This window comes from Euprymna scolopes, chromosome 33 (genome assembly GCF_053919585.1).
Source record: "Euprymna scolopes isolate OS-2025 chromosome 33, ASM5391958v1, whole genome shotgun sequence".
Classification (NCBI taxonomy): domain Eukaryota; kingdom Metazoa; phylum Mollusca; class Cephalopoda; order Sepiida; family Sepiolidae; genus Euprymna; species Euprymna scolopes.
Genome location: NC_136514.1, coordinates 4,129,909 through 4,154,020, shown reverse-complemented (window position 1 = coordinate 4,154,020; position 24,112 = coordinate 4,129,909). Strand labels below are relative to the sequence as shown.

At 36.5% G+C, this 24,112-nt stretch overlaps 1 protein-coding gene across 1 annotated transcript in view; it reads right to left on the bottom strand.

Annotated features, from left to right (window-relative positions):
• Window positions 1-7,125: 7,125 nt before the first annotated feature.
• Window positions 7,126-24,112, bottom strand: part of LOC145258106 (NADH dehydrogenase (ubiquinone) complex I, assembly factor 6-like) — a 33,168-nt gene continuing 16,181 nt past the window's right edge. Inside the window, exons 8-10 of the mRNA XM_080115846.1 lie at window positions 19,452-19,553; window positions 14,891-14,947; window positions 7,126-7,272 (exon numbers count right to left, since the gene is read on the bottom strand). Coding sequence (XP_079971972.1) covers window positions 7,147-7,272; window positions 14,891-14,947; window positions 19,452-19,553 — 285 coding nt within the window. The 3' untranslated portion in view covers window positions 7,126-7,146. The remainder of the gene's footprint in view (window positions 7,273-14,890; window positions 14,948-19,451; window positions 19,554-24,112) is intronic.

Here is a 24,112-nt window from a genome sequence, read left to right as displayed (position 1 = left end):
GCCAAGGCCGCTGGAAAAATGGTGGGATCTTTCTATCGATCCAGTAGACATCTCATTGCTGATGCAATTCTCTATCTATATAAAAGCGAAGTACGTCCAAGGATGGAATACTGTTGCCACATTTGGTAATGATAATGTGGTGATGCCTGTGTAAAAAAAAATATATATATAGTTTTTTTGCTTATTTATATTTTATTAGCTTGGTTGCCTGGCATTGCCCGGGTATTTGTAGGTGTGTTGAGCAAAAGAAAAAAAAGTTGTAGTAGGCAGGCAAGCAGGCTCGCGAACTGGTGACACAAAGATGGAAAAGAAAGTGGAGGTGTGTAAGGTTGTTGGTTGAGCAAAAAAAAAAAAAAAGGAAGGAAAATTGCGAGCGCAAAACAACAAAAAACAAAGTGGTAGTAGGCAGGAAAAGAAAGTGAAAAAAAAAAAGAAACGTAATGCATTAGCTGTTGCGCCCATTGCCAAACCGAAAGTGACGTAGGTTTAAATTAAGGCTAGACAATCAAAAAAAGGCGATAACTTTTGAAAATATCAGCGAAAAAAGTGACCCCTCCCTGTAGAAAAGTGCTCAGTTGAGGGTGAAGGAATTAATGTTTTTGGCCAATTTTTATTTATATTTGTCATCCAAAGGGTCGAGCTTCAAAGTGATACTGATCTCGTGAAAATCTGTCGCCTTTGTCGAAAGTTTTAGTGATACATACATACATACATTTAAACAGACTTGTGAGATTTATATTACAGACTATTACACACACAGAGTATATACTAGCCTAAGAACTCATAGTAAGTGATGAAAATTCAATTCCGAAGTCAGAATTAATGATAAATAAAACTACATGATAGTGATGCTAACAATATTAATAGGAAGATCAATAATAACAAATATTTTTAATATTACTACATATTCCTATCACCAAAAATGTTGAATCTTTTTGATTTGTATTTTAAAAAAATGCAAAAAAAAAAAAAAAAATATTGTTACATATTAAAAATTGCTGATTGTTTTTGATTATTTAGATACTGTTATATATATATATTTTTTTTTTGCTCAATTAGCAAGACTTTCCCCTGTTTCCGACAATAAGGTTAGTGACCTTAAGGCGGAATTGAATGATATTGCTCATTCATATGCAGGTACACCTGTCTCGTTTAGTGAATCCAAATGGCGTAATGAACATTTTCGTGTTATCAAAACACTACGGCAGAATAAATCTCTTACTATCACTAAACCGGTCAAAGGCTCTGGTGTTGTTATACTTGACCACCAGGATTATATCAATAAAATGATGACAATTCTCAATGACACCTCTAAATTTGTACAGCTAGGTCCGGTAGAGACACACGACTCTACTGTATCTATTGAATCTAGATTCCAAAGACGTCTGGTTAAATGGGTGAAGAGTAGAGCTCTTTCTTCCTCCGTTTCTGATTTAATCAGACCAATTGGTTCACTACGTCCCTGTCTCTATGGTTTACCTAAAACCCATAAGAGTGGGGTACCTTTAAGACCGATATTATCCATGATAGGTTCCGCCCAACATAAAGTAGCCAAATGGCTTACTAATATTTTAGAACCAGTTTTGGAAGAGTATAGTTCTTTCTGCATTAAAGATTCTTTTTCTTTTGCAAAATTTATGCAGAATTATACTCAGACTGACAAATTTATGTGTTCGTTTGATATTAAAAGTCTATTTACCTGCGTTCCACTTTCAGAGACTATTGATATATGTGCCGATGCCCTTTATCGCAGTCAACTCCCAACTCCCCCTATTCCTGAGAATATTTTTGTGGAACTTATGGAATTCGCCACCATGTCGGTCGAATTCAGTTTTAATAACATTATGACAAACAATATGGATTTAGACAAGCCCGTTCCACAGCAGACATCCTAACTGTGATCTCTGAACGTATATACCATTCACTGGACAACGCGGGGGAGGGCAGAGCGGTAGCTCTAGATATATCTAAGGCTTTTGACAGGGTATGGCATGAGGGTCTCCTCAGTAAAATCAGATCATACGGTATCACTGGTAGAATACTTAACATAATTAAATCCTTCTTAGATAAGAGAAAAATCCAGGTTGTCCTCGACGGTCGTACATCTAAACAATATGATATAAATGCGGGGGTGCCCCAGGTTCTATCCTTGGACCTCTATTGTTCCTGATATTCATAAATGACCTCCCCGACAACATTGCCTCTGAGATGGGTATATATGCTGATGACACTACACTCTATGGCAGGCACGACAGGAAGACGAATGAACACATTTCTAAAGAAATGGCAGAAACACTAGAGGAAGACCTCCAATCTGTAGTGGAATGGGGACAAAAGTGGTTGGTCGCGTTCAATGCTGCCAAGACTAAACTAGTTTCATTCAATAATTACAAGAAACCCTCTCTACCACCCATAGCAATGGCCAACGACTCTTTATCTGAGAGTCCATCTTTCAAACTCCTTGGCCTAACGTTCACAGGAAACATGAGTTGGAACAATTACATTGAAGGCATTGCCAGGGCCGCTGCAAGAAAGGTGGGCTCTCTCTACCGTGCTAGAAAACTACTAACACCCGAAAGTATCCTGTACCTCTATAAGGCCACCATTCGCCCATGTATGGAGTATTGCTGCCACATCTGGGCTGGTGCATCTTCTACTAGTCTCTCGCTCCTTGACAAGGTTCAAAAGAGAGTCGCAAACCTGATAGGCCCTGAACTGGCATCTAAGCTTCAGACTGTCCCATCGACGAAATGTTGCATCCCTCTGCCTTTTCTACAAGTATTTTAGTGGTGAATGCTCTGACGAACTGCAATCACTTGTGCCCCCACGACGTGTGCACCCTCGACAAACCCGACAGGCTGCTAAATCCCACCCCCACACTGTAGAGATCCCTAGATGTAAAAGATCTTTTTATTCCAATAGTTTCTTCCCCAGAACCGCTAGACTCTGGAATTCCATTCCAGGTCCCTGCTTCCCCAACAGTACTGACGTGCAGAAGTTCAAGTGTAACGTGAACCGACACCTTGCTGCCCAAATCCCTACATAGTACCCCAGTAGTTGTTGCCCCTGATAGTAGCCCCCTACACCAAAGTGGCAATGTGCCTTGTTTGGGGTGAAAATGTAATTAAAAAAAAAAAATGTACAGGCAGATAGATGGTGTTTCGATGGGTTCTCCCCTGGGACCAGCTCTGGCAAATATTTTCGTAGGTTTCCACGAAAAGAGTTTTTTATCTGGCTTTCAAAAACCAGATATTTATTTTCGTTATGTTGACGACACTTTTTGTCTGTTCAACAATGAAACGGAAGCAGATACCTTATTTGCTTCCCTTAATAATATTCACCCAGTTCTAAAATTTACTATAGAAAAGGAAAGTAATTCTTCCCTTCTTTTCTAGATGTACTGGTGTGTAAAACACCTTCCGTTTTCTTGACTTCCATCTACCGTAAACCTACATTCACTGGTCTTTACACACGGGACTCTTTTTGCCCCACTAAACAAAAATATAATCTCATCAACACTCTTATCCATAGAGCTTGTATGATATGTTCAGAGACCAAATTAAATGATGAAGTCAAATTTATTACCAAGACTCTTTGCAATAATGGTTTTCCATTGCAAATCGTGGAATCTACTATTAAAAATAAAATCTCTAATTTCAATAAAATTAAACAGGCATCTGTCGACAAATGCCCTATCTACCTACGTCTACCTTGGCTAGGTAATGTTAGTGAAAGATTTGCCAAGCAAATTTCTTCTGTCGTACAACAATGTTACTTTGCATCAAATACCCGTGTTGTTTTTTCTTGTAAACCCATTTTGTCTTCAATTTGTAAAGACGTTCTTCCCCCCCCCCACCATAACAATTCTATTATTTATTTATTTAAATGTAGCTGCGGTGTGCGCTACGTCGGGCGGATGTCTCAAAGATTAGATAATAGGGTAAAACAACATGTTCCATCCAAAATTCGAAATGGAAATTACCTACCTTCGGACGTTTTGAACAATACCCATGGCTCATCTATACGAGAGCACCTTATAAATAATCGTATTTGCGCTTTGAATTTTAGTGCGGACTTTTTTTCCATCCTTAGCAAGTCGCACTCTCTTTATCATCTCAAATTCTAGAAACTATATATATTAAGACTCTGAGACCTTCTCTTTGCAAACAAAAAGAGAATCTCTTAGGGCTTAATCTAGTTTCTATTCAATAATTAATTCATCCCCCCCTCTCTTTTTTTTTTTTAATTTTTTTTTTTTTATATACATTCCCCCCTACTTTTTCATCTCCGATTCATTGTTCCCCCCTTTTCTTTATAAAACGTAATTAAGCTCGATTTTAGCTCTGTTGAGCGAGCTTCGAAACCGGTCAGCTGACACATTCATTTTTATTTTTTAATTTCACAATCTTAAATAAATAATGTTTTCGAACAAGTTTAGATTTAGTCTTTACATTGCTATAATAAAATTTTGTACCCCGCAAAAAATATTTAAATATATATATATATATATATATATATATTAACAGGCTCCTTCAGTCTCTAACAGACTATGGATACCCATGAAGGGGTGACTGCGCATGAAATTTTTGTGCCAGGAGGTGCGCAATCTCCAACTATACCTCTCCTGAGTCGACATTGTACGTACAGGACGACTGGAAACAGATGCTGAGATAAGCGGAGAGCACATGCAGCACCTAGTATTCCCAAATGGTCACCCATCTGGTACTAACCAGGCTTATTAAGACATAATCACGTTGACACACCAATTCTCATCAGATCACCAAAGTTAAGCAATGTTGAGCCTGGTCAGAACCAGATGGGTGACCAATTTGGGAATTCCAGGTGCTGTATGTAGGAGGACATCAACACCCTGCAAGAGTTGCCAAAAACTTAACATTGTTATCTCCCTTAGTGGGGATATACATGTGACTGGAGTGCTTGTGAATTTCACACTCCCATAGAACTTCCTCCTTTGGAGGAGGCCAGTTAAATCTGCATAGGGTTAGTGCCGTTTCCATATATGTATATATAAATAAATGCAGCTAGCAAAAGAAATATTTTACAAAGCAAACTTATCAAGATAAGAAAAGCTCACCACTTTTAAGAATCGCAATTACAAAATATTAACTGAAAGATAAGGAATAACGGTTACACATAATTTTATTATAACGTTAGATCAATAAGGAAAAAAAATAAGGGAGAAAAACTTTTTAGGTCATGGCATTTTGAAGGTAAATGCTTCTCGTCAGAAGAAGAGAAAAACTAGCCTTATACAAAATATTGCAAATATAAACTGGTTAGAAATGAGATACAAGGTGCCTTCAATAAGTTTCCAGACGTTTTTTGTACGGACATTTAAAATTGTTGTAGACGCTTGAAAATTCAGTTATGTTATTGCTATACATCTTATGAGATGACTGGCCAATTTTTATGATTTCAGGTTCAAATGAACAGCTACAGCAGGAATTAGAATACACCCTACTAAAACCTGATTGTTACAGCTGGTGAATTTCAAAAATGCAATCTGGACACAAGGATAATTTAGAAGAACGATATGCAATAAAATTCTGTTTTAAATTTAGGAAACGTATGGAATGCTTTAGACTGCTTTTGGACCATCTTGCATGAATCGAGCATCAGTTTTTGGTTGGCATAAGAGATTCAAAGAAGATAGAGAATCTGTGAGGGATGATAAGAGATGTGGGAGGAGTAAAGAAGTCACAACACCAGAGTTGATTGGCCAAAAAAAAAAAAAAGAAGAATTTAATGGTTAAGGACCGTTGTGTGTCTATCGAGACAATAAGTGCACAGTTTGATGTGGGAACTGTAAACAATTATTCGCAATGAACTGAAAATGTAGATAATTTGCATGAATGCACCAGTCCACAACCCATCCTTGTCACAGACTACTAGTTCTGCTCTGGTTCGATCAATTCACCGATAACGACCTGCAGCCGATTTGATAGGACCATGGCCAAAATCTTTAGTTCTGTGTTTAGAAGAGTTATGGGCCAGTAATTGTCTAATTACTTCCTGCCATGCCATGCCTATCCGTTTTCCTCAGCAATTTAAAATTGGTAACTTGACCCGGAATGGAACCCTTGTCAAACCAGTGGTTGAACACATCCGTCAAAATACTTTGATCTTAATCAGGAAACCAATAACAATACACTCTTGAGAGTCTATATATTTATACTAGTGTATCGTGTCGTGTGAAAGTTTTGAGAGGTTGACGTCCGAACACACTCTTTATATATCAACATTGTTTGACAGTTTATTTACATGCATCTTCGTCACCCCAGCCATCCCAAACTTTTCTAGGACCCTTTCTATCACATCTACATATATATATACATACATATATATATATATACATACATGGTGGGTGATCATCTATTTTATACTTCTCATAGTCTATATAATGTGTGTGTACAAAGTTCTTGCAACATAAAATACAATACAAATCTGTTCATCGGAAGAATAAAAAAAAAAACACACTTTATTTTTGGATGAGTTGAAGATGCCGAAGATTCCTGGATCTGAAAATGAGACTGAGGCCCAAACAACAGATGTGATGGGGGTTTTAATCAGCAGCCTTTTTCTTTTGGATTTCTCTGAACGGGGAATAACCTCTCTACATCTAATTTATGTCCCCAGTAACCTTTTTTGACCCCTTTGCACTTAACTCGACACAAACAAGTTGGGTTCAACTCGTATCATGCTAACTGCACTACTGACACACAACAGGATTCATCTTAAACTTTTTTTTAAATATAGAGAACATCTCAGTGCCAAACTTAAATTATAAGAACATCTCAGTGCCAAACTTAAATTATAAAATAAAAAAAAATATCAGTTGGCGTCGTTCAATTTGCTGGATGTATATGGATCTAGACTGTCCTATGCTTGTACACCTGTGCCTCGGAATCTACAGCAATACATTTCTTATCAACTCTTGCTTGTTCCTCTGGAAGTGACTGGCAAATCGTAGACGTCGCTCACTGATGGTAGTAGATATGGCAGGTAGATTGCCATAAAGTTGCTGCTTCATACTGACATCCAGTCCCATACATTCAAAATACAAAACTGTATATTATAGAAAGAATAAACGCAACAATAACAAAATATAATTTATATCGGCCATATTTATTTGGGCCATATACTCTGCATCCACAGTTTTACAGGTAGTAAGTTGTCTCTTTTTTGCAGGCTTGGATGAAATATGTCAAAGTCTGCTTTTTGAAGATTTTTCAAATATTGCTCGCATAAAATCTACAAAAGATGGAAAAAAAATTATTGAAACAATTTAGCAAAAATAAAAATTTTGTTACATCATTGAGTTTGTTTCCAATGCATAAAATAGATGAAATGTCTAACAAAGTGGAAGTTATCTACTATATAAAAGTTTTTTTGTTTTTTTTTTATAATTTTTTCAGACTTCATAGTTGTTGTTTCACCACTTTTTTTTTTTTTTAAATTCAATTTTCACCCCAAACAAGGCACAGTGCCAATTTGAAGTAGGGAGCTACTATCGGGGACATAAGTTGCAGGGATATTATAAAGGGAGATGAGCAACAAGATGTCTGTTCACATTCGGGGGTATTTACGTCGAGGGGGTATACATGCTTTTTTTTTCTTTTTTTTTTAGAAGCTAGTCACCACTTATCAAGGCCAGGAAGCCACTCGGGGATAAGGGTTATTGCATGTACCGTAATCAATGGGATAGTATTGTAGTAATCGTTAGTATTGAAGATTTGATAAAGTGACTTTCTTAAGGGGGCGGTTCATCAGAAATTTGTTTATGTTGGACTTGAAGACATCCAGGTGGGAAACAGGCAAGCGGAAGAGAGTTCCACAGGTGTGCACTTCTAAGAAAGAAGCTTTGTTCATGGAATCTACGTTTTGGTTTTGGCACAGATAAAGAGTGGGGAAAATTTTTGACAGTGGTTTCAGCTAGACGGGTGTTTATCGTGATAGATTGGCGAGAGGGGACCAGAGATTGGAGCTCAGACGAGCACTTGCCATGGAAGTAACGATAAAACAAGCTTACAACGTCTCTCCTGTGGGAGAGAGGTGGGAGAGAGGTTGCAGGGAAGAGTTCATCAGAGCATTCGCCATTAAAATACTTGTAGAACAGGCAGAGGGATGCAACATTTCATTGATGGGACAGAGGTTGAAGCTTAGATGACAGTTCAGGACCTATCAGGTTGGCCATTCTCTTTCAAACCCTGTCCAGGAGTGATTTGGTTGGTTGGTTGTTTTTGTTTTACGGCATATCACCCCTTTTCGGGTTATTTAATGCCGAATCCAAAGATTTTGAAGAAAACCTTTTTTTACGAGAATATATTTGTTGTTTTCACGCCGGTTTCTATTTAACCCATAGTTGGGACCCTAACAGGTACTACCACTCCGGGTTAGAGTGGACCTGGGAGCAATGGTAATGAAAGGGTAGCTCCACACTCTCCAAAGCCCACAAACTGAGGCCTCACCATTGGATATAGTTTAAGGTCATATCCAGGACCCCCATTGAGGGACTTTTACCCTCTGCAGGGGGGGCAGACGGTGTATTCTAATGCCCCACCGACAGGGCCGTGTCCAGGAGTGAGAGACTAGTAATAGATGCACCAACCCAAATATGACAACAATACTCCATACACGGGTGAATGGTGGCTTTATAGAAGTACAAGATACTTTCAGGTGTAAATAACTTTCTAGCATGGTACAGAGAGTCTACCTTCATCGCAGTGACCCTGGCAATGCACTCAATGTATCTGTCCCAAATTATGTTTCCTGTGAACATTAGGCCGAGGAGTTTAAAAGAAGTACTTTCAGGTAATGTATCTTTAGCCATAGTTATTAGTGGTTGAGATGATATCTTGTAATTATTGAAGAAAACAAGGTTAGTCTTGGCAGTATTGAATGTGATCATCCATTTTTGTCCCCATTCCACTACAGATTGGCATTCTTTCTCTAGTGTTTCTACCATTTCCTTAGATATGTGTTTATTTGTTTTCCCCTCGTGCCTGTTATAGAGCGTGGTGTCATTAGCCAATATACCCATCTCAGAGACAAGTTTATCAGAGATGTCATTTATGAATATTAGGAATAATAAAGTTCCAAGGATAGACCCTGAAATACTCCCGCATTAATATCATATTGTTTAGATGTATGACCATCGAGGACAACCTGAATTCTTCTTTTACTTAAGAAGGATTTAATTATGTTAAGTATTTGTCCAGTGATAACGTATGATCTAATTTTCCTGGGCAGACCCTGCCAAAAGCCTTAAGTATATAAAGGGCTACCACTTTACCCTCCCCTGCTTTGTCTGATGTATATATGTTAAGAGTTTAAAGTTAGGATATCTGCTGTAGAACGGGCTTGCCTAAATCCGTATTGTTAGTCGGTCAGAAGTTTAGCAGCTGCAAGGTGATGGACTAAATATTTTGGCGAAAAGCGGGAGGAGGCTAATGGGGTGATAATTTAATGGGTCAGTTCTTCCGCCAGAATTTTTTAAAACAGTTACCACAGAAGCAATTTTCCAGTTTTTATATTCCTAAAAATTCTTGATCTTATTAACAACCATATGTATTTAGCCAGTATTGCCGGGTGGAGAGCAAATAAATTATTAAACAAAAAAATAGAAATACTTCAATTAAACATAGTTTATATTTATCAAATTTGTTTTTATGAAAAACCGGAGAAAAAAGTTCTCATTCAACAGTCAGACATTTGCAATGACTGCCACTTGCATCATTACAGTAAAAACAACAGTTTAAATAGTTGCTTTAAATTAAAATTCTTTACTTGATATTCAAATAATTTCAAGAAATGAATAGGTTAATATTTATTTAAAATAAATATGATTAAAAAAAATATTTTAATAATTTTCAAAGAAGACATATTGCCACTTGGACATAAGGGTTACTATTTCGGATGGTTTCTAATCATATTTATATGATAAAATTAATCTGATGTTATTTAAAATATATTTTACTTTTGTACCTTTTTGACATTAATTTCATGTTTTTTTTCACACCATTTTTTTCATTTTAAGAAAATTATTACTTTTTTAAATTAACATTTTGAAAGTTACATTTTTTATGATATTATTTGGTCATTGAATTGTGTACTAATTTCTATTGTTATAAATCTATAACTCATTTTGTTAGGACAATGTTTTAAGATCTTGGATATGATCTTAAACTATATCCAATGGTGAGGCCCCAGCTTGCAGGCTTTGAGGAGTGTGGAGCCATCCCTTAATTGCCATTGCCCCCAGGTCCACTTTGACCTGGAGTGGTAGTACCTGTTAGGATCCCAACTATGGGTTAAATAGAAACCGACTTGAAAAAAACAAATATATTCTATTAAAAAATTTTTCTTCTGAATCACTGGATTCGGCATTAAATAACCCGAAAAAGGGTTGATATGCCATAAAACAAAAACAACCAACCGACCAACCAACAATGTTTTAAACTACAAAATTATTGGATGCAAATAATTTCCAAATTTTTGGATATTTTAATATATATTTGATAGCTAAAATTAATCTGATCTGGCATGATATTTAAAATATATATTACTTTTATACCTTCTCAAAACTTTTACTTTCAGTTTTGTTTTAAGAAAATTATTTTTTACTAGCTGTACCCTGCCACGCATTGCTGTGGCTCAATTTGGTGTAATGGAAAATTCTAATAAAAAGAGAAAATGCATGTTTCTTATATTCTTAGTACAGCAATCGACTCAAAAAAAAAAAATGGTACTCTTGCAGAATTGGATCCTGATCCTCAGGATTACAGTCAATCATGGCTTGACCAACAATCAGTGGATAAAGCTAAACGTTGAAATGCTAATTTTTTTTTTTTTTTCTGTATACAAAAATGTGAGTTAGTAATTAATATTTGAGTGATGGTGGGGGGAGGGGGGTTACTATACACAGATTCGAAAAAGTTGTCCAAAAACAAATAAAAGCAAAGGTAAGGTAAGTTACATTTCTACCTAACTGGATAATTGTTTAGTGTTTTTATGTAAGGTAAAATGTTTAATCAGCTGGAAAAACAGAAATGGTTGCAGACTGTTGAATACGTTAAGTTTGGGAAATTAAGTTGAAAATTAAAAACTATACAATACAGTGTCAAAAACCCACCGAATATGTTACCATGATATAGGCTGACATAATCGGTGGGTTTGTGACAGTATTTTGTATAGTTTTTTAGTTTTAACTAACTTTCTCAAACTTAACATAATCAACAGTGTCCGCCACCATTTGTATCTTTCAAATACACCGATAAACAGTTTTTCGAGCCGACTAAACGTTACATTAAATGAAAAGGGTTTGTATTAACAGATACAAAGAAGTTGTCAAAAAATGAATATATAACAAATAAATGTTATCAAAGGCAAGAAAAGTAAATGTTCTACCTAACTGTATAAGATTGTAGTGTTTTTATGCAATGTATAATGTTTAATCAGTTCAAAAACATGCAGTGTTTATCAGTATATTTGAAAAATACAAATGGCGGCAGACTGTATCGAACACGTTAAGTTTGGGGAAATTTTGGGAAAATGAGTTTAAACTAAAAAACTATACAAAATACTGTTAGGAACTCACTCAATATATGTTACTGTGATGTAGGCTGACATATAATCAGTGGTTTTAAATTTTGCTTGATACAGGTAACGACTTTAAAGAGTCCCTTTTAGTGATTACCTGGTTTGAGGATATTATACAACTAAATGGCAAATCTGCCCCAAAAATCCGGTATTATTTTACTTTAAGGCCCGTCTCATGTTCGTATATAACAAAATATTTTATTGTAGATTTCAGTGTACTAAAAACGAATCTGCAAACCGTTTCCGTCGCAAAAAGAAAGTTTTTATGATATGAAGAAATTACTTTTTCGAAAAGTGGGTGATCACTTTTCAATTTAAATTTAACTTAGAATGAGCACCCACTTTCTGGCCACCTGAGAGAGGGGCAATTTAAGCAGGTAATTTTAAAGGATTTTCCAAGGGTAGAAAGAAAGCCCCCACCCCAAATATCGTGGCCATAAAGTGGGTGATCATTTTACGTTAAATTATTATGGTAAAGTGATCCTTCACTTTTTTAAACTAACATTTCTTCATATCTTGGAAACTACTCGTTTGCCTTAATTATAAAGGTTATTTTCGTTTTCAGCGACCGCGAAAACCTATAGGAGTGGTAATTTTAAAGGAGTTTTCGAGGGTGGAGTAATTCTTCATATTTACCTTTCTTTTTTTTTTTTTCCAATAACATAAGAAATTAAGAATTAGACAAATTTATTTTAGGTAGGCTTCGCCAGGAAAGCTTTTAAAAATAAAAAAATTAAGATAAACAAATGGTGCTAATACACTTACTGATCCGTACTATTTTTTAAATCGTATTTCCAAGTTTAATTAAAGTGTTTTTTTTTTTAATTCAATTGTATTCTAGATAATGTTAATGCTTCAGTACTGTTCCTTGTCTGCTTAAGTTTAATTTTTGTTTATTAAATTGTTAGGTGAAAGTCCAGAATAGTTACAAAACACCCTCTTCTCCCCATGTTAAGAATGGCTTTTTAATAATAACGTTATTATTTCAGCACGGATCAATAAGTGCACGAGTACCCAATTTCTTTAATAAAGAAAAAACATTCATATTTTAGAATAGATGCAAAACTCCCTCCCCATGTTAAGAATAGCTTTCTAAATAACGGTATTATTTCAGCACGGTACCTTCTCTGCATAAGTACTATCTTTTGTTTATTAAATTGTTAGGTGAAAATATAAAATAGTTACAGAACACTCTCCCTTTCCCATGTTAAGAATGGCTTTCTTAATAGCGTTATTTCAGCACGGTACCTTCTCTGCATAAGTAGCATCTTTTGTTTATTAAATTGTTAGGTGAAAGTATAGAATAGTAACAAAACGTTCTCCCCATGTTAAGAATGGCTTTCAAAATAATGTTATTATTCTATTATTATGGTACTTTCTCTGCATAAGTACCATGTTTTGTTTATTAAATTGTTAGGTGAAAGTACAGTACTCATGCAGAGAGTGATCCGTGTTGAAATAATAACGTTATTATTTAAAAAGCCATTCTTAACATGGGGAGGGGAGGGTGTTTTGTACCCAATCTGTATTTTAACCTTACAATTGAATAAAAAAACATAAAACTTTAATTAAACCTGGAAATACGATTTAAAAAATAGCGCGGACCACTCTTTGCATTAGCACCAAATATTATTTAAGCAAGTTACCAATCCGTAAAAAAAAAACCTGTACTTTTACCAACCAATCTTATATCGAAAAACAAAAAGAAACCCAAAAAGCAAACGACAAACTTCTTTTTTTGCCTTATATAATAAAGAAAAAATGTTTAAATTAAAAAATTTGGAAGATAAACAAATGAATTATGTTTTTTTTTGTTTTTTTTTACCTATCGAGTAAACAGAAAATGAAATCTACTTCGTTTCGTCAATTCGTGGCTGTGAAATGAATCGAACCGGAAGTTCAGTTTTATCAACAGAACAGGTTCGCACTAACGGTTACGAAAATATATTTATTTTATTTAATATTTTAATAATTTGCGAGGTAAATTTATTTTAATAACATAAAAACATCCCTCGACTCTAAAGATGGGTTGTCTGAAAATTTCAAATGAATTGATAACGTAGAAATATGGTTTTATTCACTTTTAACGAACCAAGAATTACATTTTTATGTATATAGATTAAATAACACTTTGAAAGTTAATTTTTCTTTAATGATATTATTTGGCCATTAAATTGTGTGTAAATTCAAATTGTTATAAATCTATAACTCACTTTGTTAGGACAATGTTTTAAACTACAAAATTATTGGATGCAAATAATTTCCAAATCTTTCGATCTTTTAATATATATTTGCTAAGAAGTCAGTTTAAATGTTTCCGAATCCTTTTAAAATATTGAAGGGTCACAAAATAATTAATTCTTTTCTTAATTATTAACAAAAGATTAAAATGGACGACTGGTTCATAAATAAACTGAAATGCATTCTGGTGGATTTAATTCCGTAATTCAACAATTTTATCTTAAAATGTTCTAAATTATTGTTCTGAATCTGATCTGTCAATTCGTTGTCAAAATATATTACTTTATTAAGAAAAAAAAAAAATCGGTTATAGATCTAGTTGTGAAAATTTGCAGCAATAATTGGCAGAAGAGAAATATTAAAAAGCTGTCCATATTCAACCCTGGCAGTTACAAGTCGTGTATATCATTAATTATTTTGAAAAATTGACACTTGTACAGTTTAATCAAGACATTCAAAAATGAAAATATTGGAAAAAAAAAAAAAAAAAAGGTTATATTGTACATATCAGTTTTGGACTAACGATCTCCGAAAAAAATTTCATTTAATTTGCTCAAGTAGGTTTTTTTTTTTACAGCGGAAAAACACGTTTTTATGAGAGCGCGTTGAAGTTAGCCATTATGGAAATTTTTAACAAGCCATGGGGAGATAACTCTATGTTAAGCACCGACACTCCCTCCCCATCTTTATTACCAGCTTTTCTTCCTAAAAATCGAACCTTTTGCTCGGTATCATAAATAAAAAAAAACTACTTGATGAAATTAAGTGAAATTTTTTTTCCGGAGAACTTCGTTCCATAACGGATAAGTACAATATAAACTTTTTTTCCTATATTTTCATTTTTTAATGTCTTGATTAAACTGTACAAGTACCGAAAAATGTTATATGAAAATGCATGCACAGTTTTCTTAGTTATGAGTAAAATAGTAATTTGAATTGTTTCCAATACGTATTATGCTCGACCATTAGTGCATTGCTGCAACAAATAAATCAACAAAAAAAAAAAAAAAAAATGAGTAAAAGAACTTACTGAACTGTTCAATATAGGTCGCATTTCTTTAGTTACATGAGATTTTAAATTCTTCATCTGAAAAAAAAAAAAAAAAAAAAAAATCAAAGGTAAATAATTGCACTAAATTCTATATTATTCAATTATGCACCGATTCAAGATTTCATATTTATCCAATATTCTAATGTCAGGATCAATTACTGATTCAAGATTTCATATTTATCCAATATTCTAATGTCAGGATCAATTACTGATTCAAGATTTCATATTTATCCAATATTCTAATGTCAGGATCAATTACTGATTCAAGATTTCATTATATTTATCCAATGTTCTTGACATCAGGATCAATTATTCAATATTTCAGTTACAATAAATTACTGATTCAAGATTTCATTATATTTATCCTTTATTCAAAAGCTAGGCTCAATTGTTTATGTATTTAAATTTCACTATAAAACGTTGTCTAAAAATATGTTTCCATTATATCATTGCTATCATTTCTATGAAAATGAATTAACCAAGACTTCTGTTTTCTGAGATGAAATTGAACAGGCAACATTACATTTCGTCCAGAGGATAATAAAAATAGTAGAGTTGTACTTTGCAGCAAAATCGAATATTCAAAGTTAACAATTTTGGTGGGACTTTTCAAGGAAAAATTCAATGAGATGGTAAGTTTACTTGAAAGTTGACAGAAAATAACAAAGTGAATGGGAGAGAACGTTTAGAAAGTCATTACAAACTTCAATGTGAAAGCTGTCAGTGATTTTAGCACTAAGGAGCTTGAATCAAGCACATTTTTTTTGTTGCTCATGTTCACCTCAAACAATGCATATCGTCACTTGAATGTAAGGGGCTACTATTTGGAACCATGCCTAGAAAAGATTAACAAGATGTTAGTTTACATTACATTTAAAGTTCTTTGTATAGTCAAAGAAGCAGGTAACAGATAGGGAATTCCAAAGTCTAACTGTTTGAGGAAAAAAACTATTAGAGTAGAAAGCTTTTTGGCATTCAGGGACCTCAATAGTGAAGGAGTGTGATTTTGTTGCTAAGCGGGTTTGTTGGATATATGTATGTCAAGGGTGGCACAAGTGCAACATTCCATTAAAATACTTGCAAAACAGGCACAGAGATGCTACATTGCGGTGATGGGACAGGGGTTGGAGCTTAGTTGACAAAATGGGATCTATTAGATTGAAGACTCTTTTTTGGACACTATCCAAGAGGGAGAGATGCACCAGCCCAGATGTGACAACAATACTCAATGCATGGGCGAATGGTGGCCTTATAGAGGTATAAGATACTCTCAAGTGTGAGTAGTCTTCTAGCACGATAAAGGGAACCTGCCTTTTTTGCAGCAGCCTTTGCAATGTCCTCAATGTATTTGTTCCAGTTCATATCTCCTGTGAATGTTAAGCCGAGGAGTTTGAAGGAAGAATTCTCAGGTAGAGTGTTTTTTATCATGGATATTAATGGTTGGAGAGGCGTCTTGTAATTGTTAAAGAAAAGCAGTTTAGTCTTAGTAGCATTGAATGTTACCATCCATTTAAAAACATTTTCTAATGATTCTGCCATTGTCTTCCCTCATGCATATTATAGAGTATTGTATGATCAGCAAATATATCCATCTCGAACATAATATTATCAGGAAAGTTGTTTATGAATATCAGGAATAATAATGGCTCAAGGATCGACCCCTGAGGCACTTCTGCATTAATGTTATGCTGCTTGGATATACGTTGATCAATAACAATCTGGATGGTCCTATTGTCTAAAAAAGGATCTAATTATATTTAGTATATGTCCAGTTATACAATTTAATTTTCATTAGCAGCACTTTGTGTCAGATTTTGTCAAAAGCCTTGGATATATCAAGGGCTACAACCCTGGCTTCGTCCACCTTATCCAGTACATGGTATATGCGTTCAGAGATGACTGCTAAAATATCTGCAGTAGAACGATATTGCCTAAATCTATACATTATATGGTAAAAATCTTATCAAAATCATGAAATGTCTAATAATAAATGTTTTTTTCATCACAAATAGTTACATCTTTCGGAACCACTCTGTATTTATGTAATCAATTTCTACTGTACACTCTTTAACCCTTATCCTTGAGTGGCTTCTGGGCCTTGATAATGTGGTGATGCCTTTGTAAAAAAAAAAAAAAAAAAAAAAAAAAAATATTCAAAAGCCAAGATCACTTATTTACCGATTCTAGGTTTCTTTATATTTATTTACTCAATATTTAAAAGTTAGGATCAACTGATTTCTGATTCCATTATTTTTTTTAATTTCTTTCACTCCATCTGTATTCAAATCTGGCAGTTACAAGTCATGTATATCAAATTAACACTAAAAAAATGAATGTCTTGTGTACTGAATACTCTTTGCTTTTTGGTAATTTTTTCTATCCGCACTTGTTCATACTTTTTTTTTATTCATAAATATATCTCATTTTTTTTTGTTATTTACATTTTATTTGGAATGTTTAGAGATGTAGTACCCCCTAAACGACAATATCTCCGACAAATCCGACAAGCAGCAAAATCCCACCCCTACACTGTAGAAATCCCTAAATACCTTAAAGCCTTCTTCTCAAATAGCTTTTTCCCCTCGGACTGCTACAATTTGGAATTCCTTCCTGGACCCCTGACTGTACTGACATGCAGAAATTCAAGTGTAATGTGAACATACATCTCGTTGCTCAACTCACTAAATAGTATCCCTGCAAATCTGGTCCTAAATAGTAGCCCCTCACGACTAAGTGGCCCTGTGCCTTGTTTTGGGTGAAATGGCAATTAAAAAAAATGCAAAAAAAAAAAAAAAAATTTTTTTTAATTTTTTTAAAATAATAAAAAAAAAATTAAAACAAAAAATATTTTTTTTTTAAATAATAAAAAGAATAAAAATAAAAAATATGACTAGACATGCATGCAGACAAGTAGTGGAATGGGTACACATGTTAAGTGACAGTCTTCTGTAGGTTGAGGGTTCAATCCTAGCTACAAGAGATAATAACTAAGAATAGAATAAAAATTATTTAAGACCTCTTTCTGGTGATGGCTGATGGAACGAAAACAATCTACCTCCCCGTGGATTAAATAATGGGTTTCATATAGATTCAGAGATTGACATAAAGATTCAACAAAAAGCACCCCAAGAAGACCAGAGGTTACATCGGCCAAAGTGTTGTGAGAATAACAACCAAGATGAGAATAGTAGTCAGAATAATACAAATTATCAATCCCCCCCCTTTTTTTTTTAAAACTTAGAAGTCACCACTTACCAAGACCCAAAGGCCACTCGAGGATAAAGGTTAATGAATGTAAGGTGGTAGTGTAGAAATCGTTAATGGTGTAAATTGGGTAGAGTTTGATTGTTCATGGGGACAGCTCAACCTTTAAACTTTCGCATGTTAGTACAATCAGGGAAGTAGGAAACAGGGAGGGAATTTCTTGACTGAGCTTAAATTGTCTGGTTTCCCCCTGTAAAGCAAAAAGTAACATTGCCACTGAAATGTAAGGGTGAATTAGGGACGAGATTTATAGGCTCATCCTAAGTGGGGAGTTGTACAGAGAGATGTTTGTTCACATTACATTTTAATTTTTGTATGTTGGTATGGTCAGGGGAATGGAGCAACAAGAGAATTCCAGGGGCAAGCAGTTGGATCACTCTACCGCTCCAGTAATTATCTCACTGCCAATGCAATCATCTATCTGTATCTATCTGGATAAGAGCCAGGTATGCCCTAAAATGGAGTACTGTTGCCACATCTGGGCAAGAGCTGCTCAATATGTTCTATCCAGCCTTGATAGAGCTCACAACCGGCTTCGAAATCTAGTAGGTGATGCCGTTTTCTCTTCCCTGCAACCTCTTTCCCACAGAAGAGACATTGTGAGTCTGTCTCTGTTCTATTATTTTCTTCCTTGCTAAACTTTCACAAAAAACACTCGACTAGTTACGACCACTATATAAAATTTCCCGCACTCTCTATCTGTGCCTAAATCTAAACGCAGGTTCCATGAACAAAGTTTCTTTCCCAGAACTGCCCGTCTGTGGAACACTGTTCCGTTGGCCTGCTTCCCAGTTGAATACAGCATGGTAGCCTTCAAATCCAATTTAAACAAATTCTTGTTGAGCCGTCCCCATAAATAATCACTAATTTACACCATTAACGATTACTAAACTACCACCTTACATTCATTAACCCTTATCCTGGAGTGGACTCCGAGCCTTGATAAGTGGTGACCCCCAAGTAAAAAAAAAGTTTTAGGAAAGAAGGTATTAGAATAGAAAGCTTTTTGGCATCTAGGGACCTCAACAGTGAAGGGGTGGGAATTTGCTAATTGTTAAGTTGGTGTTGGGATATTTACATTGGTACAAGAGGAGGAGAGGGCATTTGTACAGGAGAAAACACCAGTGCAGTAAGTTCATTGGAGCACACTCTATTTAAGCACTTGTAAAGCAAGCATAGAGATGCAACATTGCAGTAATCAGACAAGTTCAAATTTATTAATTTTCAATCAACCGTGATATTCCCATCGATCTAAGAGTTTGGCTTTCATATTTACCATATTTAAGTGTTGATGGGCGGCGCTTGCGATTTCAAAGATGACATCTTTCACGGGTTGATCTTTACTTCCACGAAAAAAATATTCTTGAGGAACACGATGCTGAAATTAAGATAAACATGGAAATGATCACAAATTTTGGTAAAAATCCACTTTAACGTTACGTCACGGAAATCCACTTTAATGTTACGTCACGGAAATCCACTTTAACGTTACGTCACGGAAATCCACTTTAACGTTACGTCACGGAAATCCACTTTAACGTTACGTCACGGAAATCCACTTTAACGTTACGTCACGGAAATCCACTTTAACGTTACGTCACGGAAATCCACTTTAACGTTACGTCACGGAAAATCCACTTTAACGTTACGTCACGGAAAATCCACTTTAATGTTACGTCACGAAAATCCACTTTAACGTTATGTCACGGAAACATTTTTGAGAAACAATTTCTCTTTTCGGGTTATTTGGACTACTTATTCCTCTGATTTATTTTTCTTCTTTAGCAATGTCCGGCATATTGTGTTCTAAAGAAAAAATGAGGCTGTCAGTGATGTGGTACAACACGGGACTGCTAAAGTAGAAAAACCCGTCAAAATGTACACAAAATTATTAATAGAAGGTAGTGACTTACAACTTGAAGATCTTCCAACGGCCATGGAAGATAGAGACCTGTGGAGAGAAAGGGTCAGTTTGGTCCGGGCAACCCGACTGATACAATGATGAGAAACAGAAATCTGAAGACTTATGGCATTCAGCCACAAGATCTCGAGTCAGAGTCATCCGATCGCACAGCTTGGTGAACAAAGGTCAAAGGTCAAAGGTCGTCATCAAATTAGCAGAAAAGAAGAGAGAAAGACAATGTAAAGAAAAGAGAACCCACAGGCGAGAGAGGATACAGTCCACCCCTGCCTCCCCACCATCCCTACCGTTGACTACACCTGCAGCAACTGCCAACATAGCTGCAAATCTAAAATTGGACTATTTAGCCACAGCAAATGCTGTAGTAAACCACACTAGGTGCAGAATGCCTTTGTCTCAAGAGACAGAAGGTTGCCATCAACATATATATATATCACTCTTTTTTGTCATTTATTGTAAACTTTTGTGTGGCATGATATATATATATATATATATATATTATATATATATATATATGCACTGGTTGTATCCATCATCAGCGTCTATGCGCCAACACTGCCTAGCGAAGATCATGTGAAGGATAAATTCTACGATCCTCTCAACGAAATACTGAGCAGGATCCCAGCCAACGATCACCTCCTAGTACTTGGAGACTTCAATGCCAGAGTCGGTGCAAACCATGCTGCCTGACCTGACATCATTGGTCACTTTGGTACTGGTAAAATAAATGAAAATGGTCAAAAACCTCTGGAGCTCTATAGTTAACAGGGACACGCTCATTCCAAACATTGGCACCAATTGGATCTTGCATTGTGTAGAAAAAAAGACATTGGTTCTGTCAAACGGTCAAAAGCCTACCACTCTGCCGATGGTGATACCGACCACTCACTCATGATGACACAATTCGATCTCCCGAACAAGAAACCTGTATTACATAAGTCGTAGTCTCAACACGGCTGCAATGAAGAACAATGACAGCATCAATGCGTTTTGCACTGCACTCGAAAATAAACTGAGAGATTCTGCACCAGGGGAAGCAGTAAACCTGGATAAATCCTGGGAAATCCTGCAAACTGCGATACATGATGCTGCAGTCACATCCTGTGGAACCAAGCGGCCACCTTGTGAAGACTGGATGGCTGAGAATGCAGAAATCTTAGTCTGTCCAAAAACGATGCTCACAAGAACTATGTGAGCAGGCTAACACGCAGCACCCAGTCCAAGCTGAAAGAGGCTCGCAGTCAATTCCAGAAAGCTGCTCGGCACTGTGCAAACCACTACTGGAATAACCTGTGTGACGAAATCCAGACTGCTGCTGACTGCGGTAAACTATGTGAAATGTACCGTGGACTCCACAAGGCAACTGGACCGAGCGCAAAGAAAATTTGCCCTTTAAAATCTACTACAGGGAAGCTCATCACTGATCCTATGAAGCAGCTTGAACGCTGGGTGGAGCACTACTCTGTACTATATGGCGAACCACGCAACATCAGTCACAGCTTTAAATTCCACTCCGAACTTCGACACCCTAGTCGAACTGGACAACATTCCAACTATGTCAGAACTTGAAGAAACTCTCCAACACACGAATGTAAGGAAGGCCCCAGGTACCGACGAGATTCCAGCAGACCTGCTCAAGTGCGACAAGTTCCTGCTCCCGCACTTGTACGACTTCCTCTGCACCAGTTGGTGCAACGGGAAATTTCCAACAGCTATGAATAGATGCTAAAATTGTCACTTTATTCAAGAAAGGAGACAAAGGAGATTGCAATAACTACCGTGGTATATCTTTAATCAGTGTCACCGGCAAAGTCTTTGCCAGAATGCTCCTTCCAAGGCTCTAGCAGATTGCAAACCGCATTTATCCAGAATCGCAATGCGGCTTCTGTAGCGGGCGCTCAACCACGGACATGATATTTTCAGTGCATCAAATCCAGGAAAAATGCAGAGAACAACGTACACCTCTCCATATCGCATTTGTGGACCTCACGAAAGCTTTTGAGATTGTCAGTAGAGATGGTCTGTTTGCCATCCTACAAAAGTTGGGCTTTCCACCAACTCTCCTTAGTTTGACAAGATCGCTCCATGACAACATGACAGCTACAGTCTTCTTCGAGGGTGACATGTCTGACAACTTCCCCGTGTGCAGTGGAGTCAAGCAAGGTTGTGTGTTGGCTCCCACACTGTTTGGCATCTTCTCAGTTCTCTTGCACCATGCTTTTGGAAATCACGAGGATGAAGACAGTGTGTTCCTTCATACTTGCTCTGACGGAGAATTTTTTAACTTGGCTCGCCTATGTGCCAAAACCAAGATTCAAATCCTAATACTTGAGCTGCTGTTTGCAGACGATGCTGCATTGGTCTCACACTCTGCAAGTGGACTCCAGCGGCTGCTTGACAAATTGAGCGCTGCTTGTGCGGAGTTCGCACTGGTAATCAGTGTGAAGAAGACAGTCGTGATGCACCAGGGTGACGCATCACCAATCACCATCAATGGCCACTAACTAGAGATTGTCAAGAACTTTGCGTATCTTGGATCCAACATCAACAAGGGAGTATCCATTGAACAGGAGCTACAAACATGCATAGGTAGAGCAGCGTCTACTTTCAACCGACTACGTGAAAGAGCATGGTTCAATAAATACCTCACTTCTCACACAAAATGCCGCATCTATGAATACTATGTTCTGAGTACCCTACTGTATGGAGCAGAGACTTGGACCACGTATGCTCGTCACGAGAAAAGACTGACTGTCTACCATCTCCGATGCTTGCGACGTATCAAGGGCATCAATTGGTGGGATAGAATCACCAACGAAGAGGTGCTAAGACGTGCCGGCAGCCACTCTTTGTTCAAGACACTCAAGATCCGATGATTGAGATGGCTTGGACACCTGCGCAGAATGCCCGATGACCGTCTCCCTAAGGATATCCTCTACAGCGAACTGTCAAATGGAACAAGAAGCTGCGATCGCCCGGTGCTGCACTTTAATGACATGGCCAAATGGGACCTAATCACTCTTGGCATCGATATGAATGTGTGGGAGGAGCTAGCCGAAGATAGACCAGTATGAAGTGGCGAAGAACTTGAGAACCTTTGACGCAGAGAAGACAAAACTAGTGACTACATTTACTGTTTTTTTTTTTTTTACATAGGCATCACCACATTATCAAGGCCAAGAGGCCACTCAAGGATAAGGGTTAAAGAGTGTACAGTAGAAATTGGACATTATAGTAATCATTAGTAATGAAAATTTGGTAAAGTTGATAACTTATATGGAACGGCTCATCAAGAACTTATTTACGTTAGACTTGAAGACAACCATATTGTAGTCAGCCGGAAAGCAGGAAAACGGAAGACAATTCCACAGGCGTGCAGTTCTAAGAAAAAAGCTTTGTTCATGGAATCTACGTTTAGGTTTAGGCACAGATAAAGAGTGGGGGGAATTATTGATAGTGTTTACAGCTAGACGAGTGTTTCTTGTGAAAGTTTGGCGAGGGGGGACCATAGATTGAAGCTCAGTCGAACACTTTCCATGAAAATAACGATACATCAGAGACAAACTCGCAACATCTCTTCTGTGAGATAAAGGTTGCAAGGAAGAGAAAAGGACATCTCCTACGAGGCTACAAAGTCTATTTTGAACTCTATCAAGGCAGGCCAAGTCCTTTTTAGCAGCTCCTGCCCAGATGTGGCAACAGTATTCCATCCTTGGACGTACCTGGCTCTTATATAGATAGAGAATAGCATCAGCAGTGAGATATCTACCGGATCGATAGAAAGATCCCACCATTTTTCCAGCGGCCTTGGCAACAGATTTGATGTACGTGTTCCATTTAAGATCAGGAGTAATGGTCAAGCCAAGAAGTTTGTCAAAACTTGAGGCCTCCTGAAGACTGTTGCTTGCATTAATCCTCCTTAGATTGCTTGCCATTATTATTGTATCGATTGGTTTCCTAAATATAAACCCAATGAAACTATTAAAGAGTGCTCAATGCACGACAAAGCTGGTATA